General features: G+C 37.7%; 1 protein-coding gene across 1 annotated transcript in view; it reads right to left on the reverse strand.

Moving 5' to 3' along the window:
- Positions 1 to 21636, reverse strand: part of LOC108719987 (copine-4) — a 216471-nt gene that overhangs the window by 66587 nt on the left and 128248 nt on the right. The window contains exons 3-7 of the mRNA XM_018269331.2: positions 15075 to 15254; positions 11908 to 11979; positions 7747 to 7821; positions 5704 to 5787; positions 1192 to 1281 (exon numbers count right to left, since the gene is read on the reverse strand). Of these exons, the coding sequence (XP_018124820.1) occupies positions 1192 to 1281; positions 5704 to 5787; positions 7747 to 7821; positions 11908 to 11979; positions 15075 to 15254 (501 nt within the window). The remainder of the gene's footprint in view (positions 1 to 1191; positions 1282 to 5703; positions 5788 to 7746; positions 7822 to 11907; positions 11980 to 15074; positions 15255 to 21636) is intronic.

Genomic DNA, 21636 nt, shown 5'->3' on the forward strand with positions numbered 1-21636 from the left:
ATTGACCCTAGTTTGGTCTATAAATGTATTGTCCTACTATACAGAGCTGTGTGTATAAGTAGTGCTATATAAATAAAATACAGGCATACAGGGATTCACCGAATCCTGGATTAAGTTTGGGATTGGGTCGAATCTGAGCCTTTTTTAACAGAATTCAACAGGATCCAATAGCCTGGCCAAACTGAATCCAAACCCTTAAAATCATGGGGCTTTATGTGGTTTTCTTCCCCTACCATTTCCTAATTTGCATTTGCAAATTAGGGTTTAGATTTAGTTTGGGATTCTGACAAATCCTTCCTAAAAGAAGGGTTTTGGCAAGATCCTGAAAATAGCGATTCAGTGTATCCCTATTACGTACATACTAGTCAATGTTTGATCAGATGTAATGAAAGATAACTGCATCTTTACATTTGCTGTGCTAATTAATTGCCCTCATGTAACAGGCAGCTATATATGAATCGTAAAAAAAGGAACAAAATACTATGCTATATAATAAACCATACAATTGGAGCCTGCTGGCCAAATACTTCTGAAAACCTTGAATAAAAAAATCCAAACGTATTGAAAAATATGACTATGAAGATTTTCATTCATTCAGGTCATGGTATATCTAGTATAGGTACATCTAAATCAACTGGATTTGCTGAGTAATAATTGAAGACGTTTCACTACTCATCCGAGCAGCTTCTTTAGTTCAACTTCCTTGTAGGGAAACTCAACTCTCTTCTCTTATTTGAAAACTCTGCATAGAGCTAGTCTACATCATTTGCACACCAGTTCTATGCACAAATTGTTAGAAACATCAACCATCACAGGGAAGCGGCAGAGCAACGGCAGGAGGCACAAGAATCAGAGCAGGAGCTGAATTGAAGAAGCTGCAAGGATGAGTAGTGAAACATCTTCAATGATTACTCAGCAAGCCCAGTTGATTTAGATTTACCTAAACTAGATATGTATTGAAAAATATGTATACCGAGGCACTCTTTTCTACCTCTGCAACTGTTTTGCTCAGCCACATGGAATGCACAATAACACCTGCGCCATACTGTATATTCTCACCCTACACAATTGCATAATGTTACAGAGAACTTCCAGACAACCGGACTATTACATACTATTGTACATAACTTTTAAACTTTTATACATGGATGAAGATAACTTACAGTATATAATGACTTAAGCAAGAATTACCTTTAGTTTGCGGTCATGATCGCCACTGCATAAGGAATTCAGTGAAACTTTGAAGGATTTCCAAGCTGGATTCAAGTTATTCATAATAACCTAATAAGTAAGAAACAAAGGATGTGAGGCTGAAGATGTGACTAATATGTGACCCCAATTATTAAAGCAGAATCACTATTCTTATAATATCATAGAAATAAGGGAAGGCCTATGGGAGATATTTCGACTGTGCCATTTAATTAGGATTGACGTTTATTGGTTCCATTAACAAAGTTTATAATCACACAGATGACAATGTAAATTGGTCAGGAAGTTTAAATAACATAAATAGTTTACACGTCTTCTTCCTTGTAGGGAAACTCAACTCTCTTCTCTTATTTGAAAACTCTGCATAGAGCTAGTCTACATCATTTGCACATCAGTTCTATGCACAAATTGTTAGAAACATCAACCATCACAGGGAAGCGGCAGAGCAACGGCAGGAGGCACTAGAATGAGAGTAGCTACAGAAAGACATAATTTTATGTGAACAGAACAGTTGTAAAAATGACTGCTTTCTATTTTTTTTTTACTATTTATTGTAGGATGCAGATGTAGGATTCTAAAATGATATATATACATGTAGAAACAAAAAAGAAAATGTTTGTGAATGCAAAATGTAATATTACACAGTCAAGAATACAAAATATTTGTTCTTCAGGGAAATTCACAACTGCATTTCTCAAAATTTGTGCATAGGCGGATGTCATGAAACTCTCAAAATAATTCATTTGCAGATCAACATGTGTTCACAGGAACATTGCTAAGCCTGTAGCTGATGCTCCATATTGTTAATGAATTGGACACTCTATGCTGGTACTTTATTTACATATTAATGATATTGCTGTGCTCATATAGCTATGGGATTCTGTCATTTATCAGTAGGATGAAAAGCTGAGTTTATTCAAATATATAGTTTTGTTTCGAGGGCGGCAGTGGATGTGTTTCACTGACATTTGAACAATTTAATTGTGTCAGATGAAAAATGTAGAACAATAAAACAGTAAGGACCAATACAGAGCAGATTTCGAAGTGCAGTGACATTCAATGATTTTATGATGACATTAACAGCTAGAACTGCTTATATCAAGCTTCCTGATGATCCCATCAGTCCTCTTAAGGGGCAATAACAGACAGATCAAACACCAAGAGGGTTATTTATTAAACTCTGTTTTTTTGGGGCAAAACTTCTTTTAGAACTCATATTTTTCAAGATTTATTAAAACGCAATGCTGCGAAAAGCCCAAATTCAAAAATCCACCATCTCAGACCTGCCGAGTTTGTGTATACTGTAAGTCAATGGCAGAGGTCTGCACTGTAATTGGCCTAAAAATCCAACCTTTTTGGGCTTTTGGGGCAAAAATTTTGGGAAAAGCCTGAAAAAAATTGAGCGATTGAGAAAAACACACTGAAAAAATCTAGTTTTCACCAGAACCGATTATATTGTGCTTTTTTTAATAAAAATAAAATTGTGGATTCTAATTTGGTCAAACTTTTTTTACTTTGGAAAATTCATATTTTGATAAATAACCCCTCAAATTCAGATTTAGTTTGTTTAATTCACACATACACACATATACATTTTTCAGAAGACATTTACAAACATGTTTCAGCAGTCCATCACAAGTGTAATTTGTAGGAAAATAAAACAATAAACTCATTGGATTTAAACGGTGATTGATCCAACTGTTGTAATTATTATGTGTCTGGATTAAAAAACATTCATCTTTGATATGCTGGGGACATACTGTATGTATGTATGTTAAAAATATCCTCAGGTCTCTCTCTTAACCATGTGTAATTATTGTATATGATGTTGGCATTTTCATTTTTATGTGGTTGCATCACCCCCACACCTTTAATGGTGGTTTTATGTCTTTAAAAATGGGCGTTGGTCTGCGCAATCTCTCTCCTATAAAAACCACAAGGGGGAGGATCAGGCCTATGATTGAGACCAATGCCTTGGTTATGAGCCCTTTTTTCAAGAAATGCAACCATGCAGGAAGTGGCCAGCCTATTAAAAATATGACAGGAGGTAAATAACTAGTGCCTTGTATGGTGGCTTTGCAATTTTATAATTTTGTCTTTGTAACTAAAACCTCAAATTTTTGAAAATATATATATGCACTTGCACAGATATTAAATTAATAATTTAAAGGAACAGTTCAGTGTAAAAATAAAAACTGTGTAAATAGATAGGCTGTGCAAAAAAAAATGTCAATGACAAAAATGTAGGGGCACATTTACAAAGCTCGAGTGAAGGATTCGAATTAAAAAAACTTCGAATTTCGAAGTGTTTTTTGGGCTACTTCGACCATCGAATGGGCTAGTTCGACCTTCGACTACGACTTCGACTACGAATCGAACGATTCGAACTAAAAATCGTTCGACTATTCGACCATTCGATAACGAAGTACTGTCTCTTTAAGAAAAACTTCGACCCCCTAGTTCGGCAGCTAAAAGCTACCCATAGGCTTGCCTGTGTTTTTTTGATCGAAGGATATTCCTTCGATCATTGTATTAAAATCCTTCGAATTGTTCGATTCGAAGGATTTAATCGTTCGATCGAACGAATAATCCTTCGATCGTTCGATCGTAGGATTAGCGCTAAATCGTTCGACTTCGATATTCGAAGTCGAACGATTTTAGTTCCTAGTCGAATATCGAGGGTTAATTAACCCTCGATATTCGACCCTTAGTAAATCTGCCCCGTAATGTATAAAGGCTGGAGTGACTGGATGTTTAAAATAACACTAAAATACTACTTCCTGCTTTTCAGCTCTCTAACTATGAGTTAGTCAGCAACTTGAAGGGGGACCACATGGGACATAACTGTTCAGTGAGTTTGCAATTGATCCCTAATGGAAACTATCGCGAAAATGAAAATTTAATACAAGCTTCGTCATACTGCAATATGAAACTTTCTAAATACAATCTATTAAATATTCTGCATTGTTTCTGAAATAATCAAGTTTATCTTAACTATCCCTCTCTCAGCATCGGTTTCTCTTGATTCTGTCTTAATTAGAATTAGAGCTCACTCATATAACTGATTCCAGTACAAACAAATCTAACAAAATAACTGCCTTTTGCACAAATTCTGCATGTAGAGAGACATGATGTCTGGTGATTTTAATGAATGAGCTCTAATATATCTGCTAGACAAGGAAGCCCCCCTATAAGATATATTGGATCTAACTGTCAATAAATATCCGACACCCAACTGCTGCATGAAGACAGAATGAAGAGAAACAGATGCTGAGAGAGGGATAGCGAAGAGGAGCTTGAAACAGTACAGAATATTTAATTGATTGTATTTAGAAAGTTTCTTATTTCAGTATGCTGAAGCTTATATTGAATTTTAATTTTAGCAATAGTTCCCCTTTAGCATGCCGCTCAGATTCCAAAGCAACAGTTATGGCCCATGTGGCCCCCCTCAAGGCATTTATTGGTTACTGCTTGGTCACCAGGGTAACCAGTCCGTGGAAACCAAGAGAGCTGAAAAGCAGGAAGTTGTGTTCTGTTCTGTTATATTAGAATTCCAGTCACTCCAGCCTTTATACATTACATTTTTGCCTAACTAACTATATTAGAAACATTTTTTACTTTGAACAGCCTATCCATTTACCCATTTTTTATTTTTATACTGAACAATTTCTTTAAGGGCGGACCAGGGACTGTGCATTAATTAATTCTACCTCTTGCATATGTTGACAGCTGACCATTGCCTACAGTTTCAAACACTAGAGTTCTTTGTTGCACCACCGACAAACAGCTAGAAAAAAAAAAAAAAAAAGTTACACCATCCTCAGATCAGAGAATCTGGTTATTAAGTGCAGCTTATTTTAAATTAATGTTAGTTCCTAGATGAGATTCTGAAACACAGCAGCAATCGAGGCACATGGGTCTATTACCCAGGGGCGATCCTGGCCCCTCCGCTGCCTGAGGCAGCAGCAGTTGCTGCTGCCCCCCCTCCCCTGGAAATTCGCTCTTAAAGTACCAGAAGTGGCATTTTTGCTGCCCCTGGTACCTAGTGGGGCGCTGCTGCCTGAGGCGACAGCCTCAACTCGCCTCATTGGCGAAGCACCCCTGCTATTACCTAATGATAATGTCTCATGAACTCTTTGGTATACTTTTTAATGGCAAACTTTGCCCCTTGTGCGCACTGACAAATGAATGCCATGCCATGCATACTAAAGTTTGGTTAGAAGGCAGCTTATCTCCACCATGCTGTCAGAGAAAATGCTTTATGTGACATTTGCACCAGGGCCTGCGCCTCCTCGGGCCCATCGGGGTTGTGAATCTGCCGCAATCTTGGCTTCAGGGGGGGGCCCCGGTTGCATAGCCTGTACCTTGGCCCCGTCCCCGGTAGTTCTGTTACTGTCCATTTGTAATAAACACGTGTTGCAGTTCAGTTGTGTGTCTGGAGTGTGATATCAAACTTTTGGGGGGAAAAACTGTTTGCATGGGTGTTGCACATACCTCAGTTCTGTGAACAAGTTGCTGAGTCCCATCATCATTCATTCTGAAAGCTTCCAAAAAAGGGTCAGATTTACTGAAAAAATCCTGAAATAAAATATCATTGAATTAAATGTAGTGATGGAGAAGATGGTATCTATCTAGTCATCCCACTTCAGCCAATGCTGATACAACATAATGGAGTGACACTTTGGACAATGTGTTATGTTGTCAATCTTATATTTAATTACTGTATTAGATTTTATTTTATAGGATTGTCTGCCATTCTATTAGCAATAGACAAGCAAGGATAAAAATAGACTGCACTAACATAGGCTCTGTTTTACCAGGATGTTATCCCTTCACCTTCCTAGTGGTTTCACTTACTTTATTGTTTTCTTATTTATTTTTACTGTTTTCTTTTTTAATTAAAACTGATCAATTTGAAACACTATTGAGGAGAACTGACATAATAAGCAACTTAAAGTCTAACATTTATATAAGTTCAAAAAGGAAACAGTTGCAGGTGCCCATAATCATAAGATGTATATTACATTTACAATAAAATATTTTTTATTTCAAATAACACATCATGGGATTTATGGTTTAAAGTGGACCTGACACCCTAAGAAACAATTCTATGTCCTATTTTTTATTTTTAGTATTATTATTTAAACATTTTTATTAGTTTTTTCATATTAATGGCAACATCGGTACAGCCATCAATTGTCATTGGTATAGGCATACGTAGTGGTCTAGTTTTCTCATGTTACATAAAGTCATAAAGCATTAGATGTCTGGACAGTAATAAGTAGCGATAGTGAAAGGTCTAACAGGAAAAAGAAAGGGAAAGAAGGAAAAGGAGTAAAAGGTGGGTAGTGGGGGTTAGGGATATTAAGTAAGTGTAAAGGTAGGCAGGGGGTAGGAGTAGGATTAGTAGAGCTTCCAGCTCTCTCCTCTGGGCTTGCCCTTTACTTCCTTTAGGGTATCTTCTGTGTGTTGATAGATGGTATTTTTCTTTCCAGTTCTTCCATGTGTACATTGTCTATGTCCTATTTTATTGTGCTAGTTGAGCAAGATAAACTTAATTTGCACTATAAATTTTAAAAATATTGTCTCCTTCATCCTTTTGGAATCCACAATTAGTATTCAGGCAGGTGGACATTTTGTGGAAATTGTTATCAAGGCAAGCTATTTTTTATCTTAAAATCTAATGTATAGCCCTGAAAGGAGGACCTAATGCCCATGCACAGACTACACAACTATACACAGAGAGGAAGAATGTTGGACCGGGATGCCAGGGGCCTACTAGAAAAGCCTAGACTATTCCAAGCTATTATTCCTCCACTCCTCACTCAACCTCTATATTCTCCTAGTCTTTTATCCCTACATACTTTACTCTATTCTTCAATTTTTAAGCCCCTTAAAGAACTAGGGAATGACCATGAAATATGCCAAATGGTTAAAAGCAAGAGGGCCCACTGACACCTTGGCCCAGCGGGAGTTTCTCTGGTATCCCGGTGGGCCAGTTCTATACTGGAGAGGAAGGAGGGGGACAGCATCCATCCGGGCCCACCATGGCTTCCACCTCAGGGCATCCCCCCACCAGATTTGTTAGCTGACAGTCTTGTGTACCTTACAAAGCCATGATTGGGGGGAGGTCAGGGGGGAGTGATATTCATTTTCAGTGGGGACCATTCTGGGTTGGCGGGGCACTAGTGCCAGGGCCCACCAGGTGTCCCACCTGCCCAGTCTGTCACTGGAGGGCGAAGTGTACCATACGCACCAATTAATTCTGCTTCATCTATATACAGTAGGTCTGTATATTTTATGTTTGTCTTTTAATGCATAAAATGTTGCATTTTTAAAATGAATAATCCAAGATAATTAAACTAAATGCATTTTAATTGCACTTCCTGGTGTTTGCCTTTTTTAATTACTTCATATTAAATAAGTGACCTGGGTTAATTATTTTCTAACACTGAGAAAAGCTAAAAATAGCTCAAAGCAAAAATATTATTAGATCACAGTCTCATTTGCAAATTAGATTAATAGACAGCAGTATACCTTGTCATCTAATTTCCGTGCACTGAAAGAAAGTTCCACATAGTCATCATTCCCAGACAGTTCTTCAGCAATGACCTAAATAAAGGATACAAAAAATAGTAAATCACCTGGATAAAAACATTGTTTTAAACAATTACATATATTAACACAATCTAATCATTTTAAACCTGTGTAATAGTTAATGAATTGAAAATCGAATAGAATTTTTTTTTATGGTCAAAACTCTCAAATTCGAATTGTGAATTATCCAAACTCGATTTGAGTTTTAATTCGAATTCAATTAGATTTTCGAGATAACACTCTGGCCCTTTAAGAACTCGAATTCGACTATTCGCCACCTAAAACCTGCCGAGTTCATGTCAGTGGGAGAGGTCCAGGGATCAACTTGGACATGTTAGTAGCCTTCCTGACATTGGATTTTTTTTCTCTGAGAAAAAAACTTAAATCGAGTGTAGTCTAATTTTGAGTATATTTGAATTTAATAGAGTTAACTCACATGAATTCGAAATTCGACCTTTATTAAATATGCCTCTTAAGGTGGCCATACACGGGCCGATAAAAGCTGCCGACAGACCGAGTCGGCAGCTTATTGGCCCGTGTATGGGGGCCCCCGACGGGCTTCCCCCGATCGAGATCTGGCCGAAAGTCGGCCAGATCTCGATCGGATGGGGTTAAAAATCCCGTCGGATCGCGGCCGCATCTGTTCGTTGATGCGGTCCCGCGATCCGACCGCCCGTTTGCGAAAGTGAAGGATCCGATCGTTGGGCCCTAGGGCCCACGATCGGATCAGCCCGATATTGCCCACCTCAAGGTGGGCATATCGGAGGGAGATCCGCTCGTTTGGCGACATCGCCAAACGAGCGGATCTATCCGTGTATGGCCACCTTTAGTCATTGCACGTCCCTGCAAAACACTGTGAATGAGTTACCAATGTAGGAGCAAATTTGCATCCACTGAATTTGGTGCAAGTTGCATCACAAGTATTTCTTAGTTTATTTGTGTTGTGGATCAAAGGTCAGTACAAAAACATATATTTACCTTTAATTAATTTTTCAATAAATTTTTTTTCTATAATATTCCCAACAAAACAATTGACAGTTAAAACCTGCCTAAATGCATTCACCTCCGATTTTGTTTTAATTGGAAATATTTCTATCAATATTATTACCCTAAAAATGGCAATTTTGGGCATTTTCATTCTTGAGAAAATTCAAGCACCACGTGAGAAATATTTAAGAATAAAAAAAAGTGAGAAACATTCCTTGACATGTCTTACATGTGAGTTTGACAACTCTGCTGTTAAAGCAGGTGTTAATTTCAGGGTTTTTTTGTCTGCAGGGTCCTGTATTTTGCACCTTCCGCATAACTACATCATGAAAATATTATGAAATGGCACACTGGTGCTCCTCACAAGGTGTAAATCATATGAAGGGCACAAGGTTATTTGTGAATATTAACTAGCATACAAGATCTTCCATACATCTTAACAATTTTACTTATGTTTATAAATGAGCTTTTTAGTCTATATTGTATATAATAAATGAGGTTATTATACCAGACATTGCTGCTAAATCACAAAGTGCTGCTAATGACAAGCACAACTGTCATTAGTAGCTCTCACTTGATAATAGCACTGCATACTATCAATGATTTTTAGCCAACAACATTTATATATTTGTAAATATCAATAAGTAATTATGTAAAAAAAAACCATTAGGGTGTCATTACAAACAGAGAGGTCAATTAACCGCTTTACCTCTAAAATGGTTGAATGTGGGTTATTAATTCACATACATTTTAAGTTCACAAAACAAAAAGGCCATAGGTACAGTATATTTATGTAAGATAAAGCATTTAGCTAATTAATGAATGTACCTTCTACTGTAATGAATCACTTCCTAGTCTCCTGACATTAATGTAGACATTACAAGGAAATATATACTATTTATACTTATGCACCCTTTTTGTTTTTCAGAAAAATATACTGCTACTGATTATTCTGCAGACACATATGTAGAGTATCTGCAGTACCTGTGTAATTTCTATGATTGGACCATTTTGTTTTTTACATAATTACAAATTATTGACACCAGGAGATATCTTTTAATATAACATCAATGGAAACGTCAACATTTAATTGTCATTTTGCATAATAATGAACCTGTTAGCTTTTTCTCAATTTTCCATTACTCAATTCAGTGGCAGTCTGTAGTGTATATGTAAGGTGCGCACGGCATGTACTTCCGGGCTTTACGTCGTGTGTATGTATTTACAGGGGCTTTGAGCATATACTGATTGTAGGTCTAACCTGTTTAGTTCATGGGTGCTTATTCCTTGTGAATCCTACTTGTATATCCTGGTATTGACCCTTGCCCTCCTGCTTGACTACTCTGAACACTACCAATCTGACCCTTGCCTGCCTGACTATTCTAAACTCTCCAATCCTGATCCTTGCCTGCCTGACTATCCTGTGAAATCTGCCTGTACCACCCCGACCTGTTTATCTATCCTTGAACTCTGCCTGTACCGACCAGGCCTGTTTGTCTATCCTTGGACTCTGCCTGTATCCGACCAGGCCTGCCTAATTACGCTATTCTGGTAGATCCTTCTCAGTTGTGTTGCCTTCCGTCCGAAATCCTTGGTAAACAATAGAGCCCCTTTGCTCATTCAGAACTCTTGCTTGGCTCCTCTCTTATTAAGACCTGGCGGCATCTGAGTAGCTGAGGGCTCCTCCCAAGGCCAAAGGCGGATGCTACAAGCAGAGCCTTGAACAGGGAGCCTAGCACTTGGATTTAGGGTGCTGATCGTGACACTATATCAATGATAATTTCTTAGCTGAAATCTCTACCTATAGGTCAGGGATCCCCAACATTTTTTAACCATGCGCCACATTCAAATGTAAAAAGAATTGGGGAGCAACACAAGCATGAAAAAGTCCCTTGGGGTGCCAAATAAGGGCTGTGATTGGCTATTTGGTAGCCCCTATGCAGACAGGCAGCCTACCGGATGCTCTACTTGGCAGTATACTTAGTTTTTATGCAATTAAAACTCGCTTCCAAGCCTGGAATTCAAAAATAAGCACACAGAGCAACATCCAAGGGGTTGGAGAGCAACATGTTGGGGATAACTGCTATAGGGCTTCCACACACATGCAATACAAACCTTGGTCATTTCTTTAGGGCATGGCTTACATAATGGCTAAAGCAACATGGAAAAACAAATACAGAGAATCAGCCCCTACCCTGGCATCAGCCTTCTTTATTGCATCCACTGTTCCACTGCAGCATATGTCTGCACCCGGTCCAGGTGCAAATCAAGGAAGAAGGCTGATGCCAGCGTAGGGGTTGATTCTCTGAGTTTTTCAGGCTGAGAATTAATACCCATGGGGCATTAGCCATAAAGACAACTACTTTCACCTTTTTTAATTCTGTTGTCCCTCCTAAAAAAGGGTGCAAATATTGTAATCCACATACCAGTGACATGTTCATCCCACCAGTCCTCTGTAATACCAGTTATATCATCATTTTCTCTACATGCAATTACCTCTAGCTCCCCCACTTTGCCTTACAAACTCTGTGAGTTTGCCAGCAAACAGTGGAGGTTACTACTTTTTTGGTTTGATATTTACATTATTCATTGGAGAGTTAGATCTACAGTATAGATATTATTAGACTGATGTCTAGGGATAAGTAAAATGATTCATTGAGAAAATGCCCATAGGCTATAATGGATAGTAAAAAAAAGTTGTGCGGTTTGAAAATTTATCGCATAAAATTTTTTTCCATTGAATTCAATGTGTTTGCCAACTTTTTTCGGTCAGATTCGTCTATCACTTCTGATGTCTTTGTAACATTGGGCTCTTCTTAACATTATGCCATTGCTATGTTATGCATAACAGTATGCTATGCTAACAATGCTCTAACTCACTAACTTTAAATAGCAGGTACAAAAATAGGGACACTTTTGACAGTAATGTTTGGAAACATGTAGGGAGGCCTATGGTCAGGGGAGATTTTTGTTCACCTTTAAAATTACATGTATTATATTATATATTTATATATATTAATTTGTTTTCATTTCAAGTTTTCCTGAGGTTGACATGGTTTCTCAGTTAAAACACTGAATTTCTTATTCAAGTATCCTTGGTGTTATTAAACATACCGTTATAGATGATTTCCCAGCTGTATTGCCATGTTTTAATAAGGATTTTGACAATTTCCTTTGTGATACAATCTGTAAAGATACAAAGACAAAAAAACTGATTTATTCATTTATCAACAAAACATCTTTGCCTGGTATCAGCAATTTGTGGAGTTTGGGCTCTAAGGAACTTTGTTAGGCTTACAGCATGTTGTTAGAGTAAGTTAAAAATGAATTTATTTATTTTGGTTAATAACCTCAATATAATTTTCTAGTCAATCAAAAGGTCAGCCTTCTTCAATATCTTATTCTGTTTTAGTTTCTTGCTGAAGACATAAGGAATGGAATTAGAAAACTATTTTGCAATATAGGCAGATTAAGGTCTTTAGTTGTATATTAGGAGGGATCACTGAAAATCTTTTCATGCTAGAGGATTTTAAAAGAATTATGATAGGTCAAAGCACAGTTTCAGTTTTAGCTTAAAATTTAAAGATCCCTAGACATATCTGCCAACATTAGCAAAATGGAAAGAGGGACAAAAAGGTCTGCCCCGTTAAGAGTGGTGAACATCTACTGCCCACATCCATTTATAGCCACACATCCTAATTACCATGTCAATTTGGCAGGTTATGAAAGTTTGAATACATTTCTGGGAGTTTTAGGGCCATGTTTTATGTGTTATAACAGTATTATTATCTTAAATAGTTACATTTGTATCTGCCGAGTGTTCTGGGCTGTTGCGTGTTCTGGGCATATCTACTGTACCTAGTTCATCTGTCTGACAATTGATCTGTTCTTATCCATGACAGAGAAGAATGCAGAAGACCATTCTGCCTCCTACCTTCATGCACAAAGCTTAAACCCTGAATTAGAGTAACCAGATCACTTTAAAGGCCAAATAGTATCCAAAACTGTAAAAGAAATGTTTGTAAAAGTTTTAACAGGGGTTTTGGTAACAATCATATATTTTCAGCTGCAGTTTTGGGCACAATACATTTACATGTGTTGCTACTGTTTTGGTTTGTTAATTGATGCAGATGTTCATATTTGTCAAGCACCTTACAGTGATTTGTAAGCAACAGAAAATTTGCCAGATTTTCATAGCTGGAATTTGAATTGTTTATTATAATACTATTAACATTACAGATATGCGATCTGTTATCCAGAAACCTGTTATCCAGAAAGCTCCTCCCATAGACTCTGTTGTATCCAAATAAAGCACGTTTTTAAAAATGATTTCCTGTTTCTCTGTAATAAACAGTACTTTGTACTTGATACAAACTAAGATATAATTAATCCTTATTGGAAACAGAACCAGCCTATTGGATTTATTTATGTTTACATGATTTTCCAGTAGGTCCGATCATTCTGGATAACAGGTCCCATGCAGTACCTGTATTTTATATATGTATGTGGATTAGATTGATTCTCTTTGAATAATCAGATAACTTTAAAAAGTAAATGGAAGCACTGTTCAGTAATTAGAAACCTATCCAATCCAGAGTTATTCCCCCCCCCCCGATGTTCCCTCTAATTCCTCTTCAGCTATGTGCACAACAAAATTCTTTTGCACACACATTTAAAAAAGTGCTGATTTTACTTTACTGAGGACAGAGTGCAATAAGAATCTGGCTACAAAATGTAGGGCAAAAGCTGGAGGAGCCCCTGGACTGTTGGGGTATGGGAACCCCCAGACTGGGAGCTAGACCAGGAGGATCTGGAGCTCATAAATGCAAAACTGAACTTTTACAAGCTCACGCTATGGAGAGTGCTGGAACCTAAAGTTCAGCAGAGAAGGATAAAGCAAGTTATGTGCTTGGCTAGGAGAGCTTGGAGCTTCTGAGGATGTGATCGCTGTGGATCCCTGTTTCAGCTCTGTGTGAGCCCCTGTGTGAGTTTGACTGTGGGAGGGTAGAGAGAGAAAGGATTCAGTGTGTCACCTGTTTGAGAACAGGCTTTGTTGCTTTGCCTGCCACGTGGGAGCAAATTACCTCTGTCCAGCCGAAGAGGTATTTGGGCAGGTAGCACTACCTGGGGAAAATAAAAGCTCTTTGAGAGGGACTGAGACTCTGTGTCCACCAAGATAGGAGTGTGGGAATTTGCCTGGCAGGGAGGTGCAAGGATTGGTCTGCAACAGGTTCCCCGGGGGAGTGGGTCATTTTTATTATATTGCAGTTTCCAACTAATCAGATCTTTATCTGCCTTGCCCATTGGTTGGCCCATGGGCCAATGATCAGGTCATGTAGGGAGACCCATGGGGAGATCTGATAGGATGTCCTATCCTGCCCAATAGATATCCAATGGCAGCTAATGAAGCTCTGTAAGCTGCTGGAGTGGTCACTACACTAGTTGTCAGACCTTTTAAGGCCCTACTTGGTTGGACAACTGTTGGTCAAGGTCCCTTTAGCTCATAACAAGACTCAGATATACAAAAATACTTTGGTGTTGGACTGGGGTATCAGAACAACTGCCGGTGGGCACAGAATTCAGGGACCCCCCCCCATCTACCCAAACTTTTATGCCACTGCCATTTTTCTTTCCTGTAAGAGAGAGACGGTGGAAGTGGCAGGAGATCAGAACAAGGAGAACGGTGAATGTAATAACAAAGGAACATAAGGGAAAAAGTAGGCGAGAGGAGGTTTTTTTAGTGGGAACCTGGTGTCCCAGTCTGAGTGGTGAATTTTACAGTAATTTCAATGGTTTAAAAATTCAATTAGCATAATATCCCAAAGAGAGGCACAAAGATATTTCATGCTGTGCACCACTTGACTGGGCTTCTCTTACCCCGGCGGAGTTTGAATGCATATTTACATCTGCACTCTCTCTTTATTTTAAAGTTTATATTCGTTATACAGTACTGCGTGTGTTTGAATGTTTTCCTAATGGAGGTGTATTCCTGGATTCCATTAGGCGGAGGCACTGCCATAAGAGGTAATTCCCAGTACCCTTTCACCTTGCAAAGGGGACTCAGTTACAACCCCCCTTTAAATATAATGTGAAAGTGCCAAGAATTGATGTCAATTGCTGTTTAATGCTTGTTATTCAGTTGATATGACTGCCTCATGAAACGACATAGTATATCTTTGTGTTTATTGAAATCAATAAAAATTATAGTGAAAAAAAGAAAAAAAAACATGGCTAACACACTCCAATACTGAAAGAAAAAAAACAGTAGCCAATCCACTTACTTGCCCCAAGGTGCACTCCATACCACCCAAGAAATCTGCATCTTTCAGGCCGTTGTGATTGCTGCTGATATCATGTACTTCAAAGCGCAAACGCTGAACTTCTTCAAAATAAAAATCCACTGTAAAAATTTTTGAAAAAATTGGGTTTATGCAGGTTCTAATGATTTCTGTTCTGTCAACCTATCAATAAAAAAGAAAAAAAAATGCATGATTAGAACAAGTGTTTTGCTCCTTTACTCAAGTCAGTAGTCAGTTTCAAAACCACGCATATCCCCAAAATCAAGTCTTGCATTAAATCTACAATTTAATGCATTAATGAGTTCATATGGTGTATATATAATGCAACATATGTTTAAATAATTCTTCCAGTCTAAGAAAACTACAGGTAACATATGCTTTAGTGGGAGATAGAATTCACTTCTAATGAAATTACTTCAAAACGTGTTTGTAAACCATACATGTAAAGGCTAAATGTTGTATTGTTTGAAGAAAACTAAATTTAATTCAAATCATGTTTCAGAGAAGGACGTTTTATAACTATATAATTTACAACATATAAATATGAGATCAGAATAGAATAGAATATAGCTGCGGAAAATGTTCTCCCTACAGCAATCAAATGTTTAGCGCTGCTTGCAATGTAAAATAATTTGCTGGAGATTATTACATCTCTAAGGTTCATTAAGACCTGCTCTGGAGTTTCATTAAATATTTAGTCACAAAATATGCTTTGCAATTGCAAAATTTTATTACATACACTGAGAGTAAAATGTTGAGGTTTGTAATCGGTCAAAAAGAATGCTAACATTTGCAATGGTCTTTGCAAACATTTGCAAACTTATTACATTAACCCATATGGGTCATATTGATTAAAAATCAAGTTCAAAAACTAAACTGCCATCGCAGTGCTGGAATTGTGTTTCATATTGATTTGGTATATAATAAAAATTGTGAATGTGTTTGTCTCAATGAAGTTTTGTCATGGTAAACAAAAATCCAGAAGATGCAAACACAATTCCAAAGAATAAGTGCTTAAAGGAGAACTAAACCCAAAAAATGAATATGGTTAAAACTGCAATGTTTTCTATACTGTACTTATCACACCAGCCTACATTTTCAGCTTCTCAATAGCAGCAATGATCCAGGACTTCAAACTTGTCACAGGGGGTGACCATCTTTGAAAGTGTCTGCGACCTTCACATGCACAGTGGGCTCTGAGCAGCTGTTGGGAAGCTAAGCTTAGGGTTTGTCGCAAATTATCAAGCAGAAAATGAGGTTGGCCTGTAATATAAGCTGATGCTACAGGACTGATTTTTAAATTGTGGTGCTAGTTGCACTGGTTTCTGTGCTGCCATGTTGTAATTATCTGTATTAATTACTAATCAGCCTTATATTGGGACATTTATATTCTATGTGTACTATATGTTCTATATTTTGAGTCGGTCCCTAAACTCAGTAACTGACAGCAGCACAAAGCATGTGCAGTGAATCAGCAAAAAAGAAGATGGGGAGCTACTGGAGCATCTTTGGAGACACAGATCTTCCCTGCTAAAGGGCTGTGGTTGCCTGGGGCTGGAACACAAGCCCAAAACATAATGTACAACATTTCTAGCTACTTCTTTAGTTTAACTTTCCTTGTCCTTTAAATGCTGAGAACACAGTTCAAACAGCAGTGGTCCTTACTCTGTTCTGTGGTGAGTGTGTGTTTATTACCCAAAAGACTTAACACCTGTATCCCAAATTACCAGCACAGCAAGCTGCAGATACGTATCATCAAATTCACAATAGATCAAAATTGAAGGACAGTAAAAAAAAATCACAAAAAGAAAAAAATTAAAAAAGTAAAGACATCAGTATAGCAATGTAATATTGCTGGTTAGACAGTTGCTACATTACAATTTCTGATTGCATATAAGACCTTCTTGAGTGTGGCGTGTGTATTTTTGCAGCAAAGTAACTTTTTAATCATATCTCTCATTAACACCAAATATTTGCAATATCATCATAGTAAGGGATTTGCACATGGGGCATGCCATATATGTGACCTCAAATTACTTACAATGGACAGTGGTATACTGAAAGCAAGATTAGTTGTCATTTAGAAAGCTAAACCTAGACCATGGAAACACTGACATATTGGTGTCTTGAGAGAGAAATAATAAACCAGGCCAGATGGCTTGGTACAGGCAGATGGTATCTATACACATGAAGTGGAATGATAATTATTGTAGAGCAAGGAGATTTTGTTGTAAAAAGTTGTAAAAATTGTATGCAAAGTGCTATAGGAAGAACCAAGGTTACATCAAGAAATATGCAGGGTTTCAAAGATGTATGTTGCTTAAAAGAAAAAGATAAATGATACCAGAGTGCTAACTATTTACAGTTACAATTTATGAAAGCTACTGAACATGGTGATATGATGTACATTATTGTTGTTTTTAATTTTTTAAGTTTTTTATACATTTCTATTAGATTTATAAATAAAACAATACATGTAAAGTAAAGTAAAAAAGTTTTTTGTTCTGGCATAGAGAAGTGCAGTTAATTAACCCTTGATATTCGACCATCGAAGTAAAATCCTTCGACTTCGAATATCTAAGTTGAAGGATTTACCGCAAATACTTAGATCGCACGATCGAAGGAAAAATCGTTTGATCAAACAATTAAATCCTTCGAATCGAACGATTCAAAGGATTTTAATCCATCGATCGAAGGATTTTCCTTCGATCAAAAAAAGCTTAGAAAGCTTATGGGGAAGGTCCCCATAGGCTAACATTGTAGCTCGGTAGGTTTAAAGTGCCGAAGTAAGTAGTCAAAGTTTTCTTTAAAGAGACAGTACTTCGACTATCGAATGGTCGAATAGTCGAACAATTTTTAGTTCGAAACGTTAGATCGTGGGCGAAGGTCGAAGAAGCCTATTCGATGGTCCAAGTACCCAAAAAAAAAACTTCGAAATTCAAAGTTTCTTTTACTTCGAATCGTTCACTCGAGCTTAGTAAATGTGCCCCTGTGTATCACCACAGAATGTTGTGTATGCACCAGAATGGGGACCTAATGCGCAGTGCCCTATACAATTATAGAGCCTGAGGAGGGAAGGGGAAATGTGAGGAGAGCAGTGACATGTAGGAATTGCTCATGGAAAGTGAAAGTAATTGACTGCCCCACCTCTATGCCCAGACATAGAGGCGGGACAGATAATATTTGATTAAGAAATCATATGTTGCAGCGCACTCCGGGGCTCAAGGATCTCTTAATTCAGCATATAGATTTAAAATCATACATCTTTATTGGCACATATGATTAAAAAAGCATTCAAGGTCTGGCGCATTCCATAACTATGTACTTCATCAGAGACCTGAGGTATCAGGGCGGCAGCCCCCGAGTCATAGCATCAATCCGTTAAGCAAACAGAATTATTTTACCCTTGTACGTAATGTGCGGTGGATTCGCCTTTTTTGGCAGAATCGTTTGAGATTACAAGCACTGGGTTCGGGGCCAGGTGCACCCAAACCACAGGAACTGAATGGTGAGCAGTTATAGAATTAATGACAATATTGTATTTGGATTGGTGGTAGTGAGATAGACGGATTAGAGAAAACCTGTTTCGAGTGCTGGATATACTGTATGCGAAAGATAATATTTGATTGACAGCTCAGATATATAAACACCTTTATAACAGGTATGGATGTTTTAATGAAATAAAAGAATTTATGTTGCATGTTTAATTTGCGAAGGACTCATTATACAGCATTTTATGTGTAGATGACAGGTCGGCTTTAAGTGGTTTTGACAAATTTCTGGTATCACTTTAAAAAGATTACTCGTGCTCAAAGGTAATGCATTTTTTATTCATGTGAGAACAATTTCAGCATCAGCATTATCAGACATAATACAATCTACTGGGTCACGCTTTTTGTTACTGACTTAAAAAAAAGCATAGATGTAAAATGCTGATGCAGGAAAAAGCATATGTTGTGTTTGTAGATGACTTAGCTTTGGATGTTTGCAGTTGTTTCCCTTTATTATGTGCTACAAAAAGGAACTATTGTATGTTTTAAATGAAAGTACATGGGGGATTCTTGAGATTAGTCCTTTTCACAAGTGTATATAGGGATGATAAGATAAAGGGACTCCTGTATGACAACAGATACAGCCTACTGTCTTTTTTTTCCACACAGTACTGACTGCCTTGCCAGCCTTTTGTCAAATCTACCTTGACCTCAATCAATAGTGGAGCATCTGTTCTAAAAACTCTGCCTGGAAAAGAATAAAATGAATGGTAGCAGAGCTTAGATATAACAAAATGGAATAAATTGTTTTGGATGTCTCTGGGAATCAAGTGCAGTCTTTGAGGGGGTGGGGGTTGGATTGAAGTTTTCAATCTACAAAGAAATATAAACACATCTTAAATCTCAGAAATCTGGAGTAATTCTAAATTATTTTCTAAGTTTAACCTTTGCTTTATGAAGCAAGAAATATCTGTAAACGTGCCGAAGTATAAATGTGTGCACATAAATGTATAGCAGCTCCTTCACAGGGAGATGTTTCTATGGTTCAATTTAGAATATATGGGGGAATGTAATTAAAGTCAGTTATGGCAAAAATATTCGCAATGCGAAAATTTATGCCTTTGTGCGAACATATTTTCCGCTATTTGTGCAAATTGTTTTTCTCTTTGTGACTTTTATTACATTCCTCCCAAAGTATGTAATGTAATGAATAATATAATCAGCACTTTAGTTTTTTTAAGCAATGTAGAGGCCTAATCTTCACGTTTATTTCAACATGCAAAAATAATAAAAGCCAACAGAAGGGACAGATGAATATTTAGTGCCTGCTTTGTATGTTGCTGTTTTTCTCACAACTCCACATCCCTCCTAGTTATCTGTTTGTTCCTCCCAGAGGGATCTATATGTTGGCCAAATGCTACCCATGCTGATGCTCATGATTCACCCAAATGCATTCCCCTTATATTTCTGGTAAAAAATACAGCTGCCAGCCCTAAATTGGTTGCCAGACACAGCTGTTAGCGGTCCATGCTGGAGGCTCATTTAATTGCATTTACCAGAATTATACAGAATTAGCTCTGTGAGCAACAGAGAGGTTTGCACCTTATCCCCCTCCTTAATAAAATAGACCTTTTCCTATATGTTGTGTGGCACAAAAACTGTAAAAAATTATAGCATGACGGTATGTCTAGGGTTGCCATCTGTCCGGTTTTGACCCAGACAGCCCGATATTTTGAGGAGCTGCCCGGGTCTATATTTCCTGGCCGGTTTTCCAAATAAGGAAAACCGGGCAGGATTCCCTTGATTGACACGGCCACTGACATCACGGGTCTGCCCACTGACATCACAGACACGCCCGCTGATATCACAGACCCGCCCGGTCTCAGCCAGACATAAAGGTGGCAACCCTAGGTATGTCTCTGCCAGAAAGCTCTACAGTGCAGATGGAGAACAACCAGAGTTGTGTTCACTCGTGATTAAAAGTCATTAGTCATTATCTATTCTAGGAGCTAAGTGTGTACTTCTGTCCAGAAAGTAAACCACCAAGCAAAGGAACAAGCTGAGCTAGAGCTGAAGAGAACTGCAATGAGACTGGGTTTGTTTCTGTGGAAAGCAGGATTTGAAGTCTCAAATTCCATTACTTCACTATTTCACAATGTAACAAGTTAGAGAGGTGATTGGTTTACCTGTGGGGTAAGGAACTGGTCTTAGAGAGCACACAGACAGCACAGACAGTGTATTATGGGTTCCTATCAATATGTATAATCGGGTATATATATATTTAAAAAAATATATATTTCTGGAAGTTCCGAAAGTGTTATGCATATTTTCTACATATGCCCCACTTGTGTCAAAACCACTGGTAAATGCTTCCCTTTAACATGAAATGTAGTTTCTTTAGTGTATGGAACACAATTTAACTCACTGAAATAGCAATTCCACCCACCCCTAACCCAGTATAAGCATAGGGGTCCGTTTACTAAAGCGCGGTAAATTTGACTATATGTTTCCTCATGTTATGGATGCGAATATGTTTCCGTCATATTATTTGCATCGACTAAGTTTACTAAACTGCAATGCGCTCAGAAGTCATTGCGATCACTGACGGTAACTATGTTAACGAACCAGCTTACATTAGCTATAAAATAGTCTTGTTTTATATTTTATTATGGCATGATTTATGGCCAGGTATGTATCTTCAAAACTGCTAAACTTTATAGATATTATCAACAACACAGTAAACAGATTTCACCCAATCAAACATGTATACATCATATAAATCCACATGTCAATACATCCAGTCACAAGACTTACCCCCTACCAATAAATTCATATAAAAAAAATCATAAACAAGTTTTACTAATCAATCTGTGTGCAACATATAAATGTAGTTTAATCTAGGCTGACAAAGACTTTGGTCCCTCCTAGCCATAATTCGTCTTTCAGATGAAAAAGCTGCTGTAGCAGCAGACAAAAGAATAATCCAAAACACCTTTGACTATCCTGTCACTTCTCTCTTCTCCTGTCAGGAATGGCAACAGGAATAATGATGG

This window comes from Xenopus laevis, chromosome 6S, assembly GCF_017654675.1.
Source record: "Xenopus laevis strain J_2021 chromosome 6S, Xenopus_laevis_v10.1, whole genome shotgun sequence".
Lineage (NCBI taxonomy): Eukaryota > Metazoa > Chordata > Amphibia > Anura > Pipidae > Xenopus > Xenopus laevis.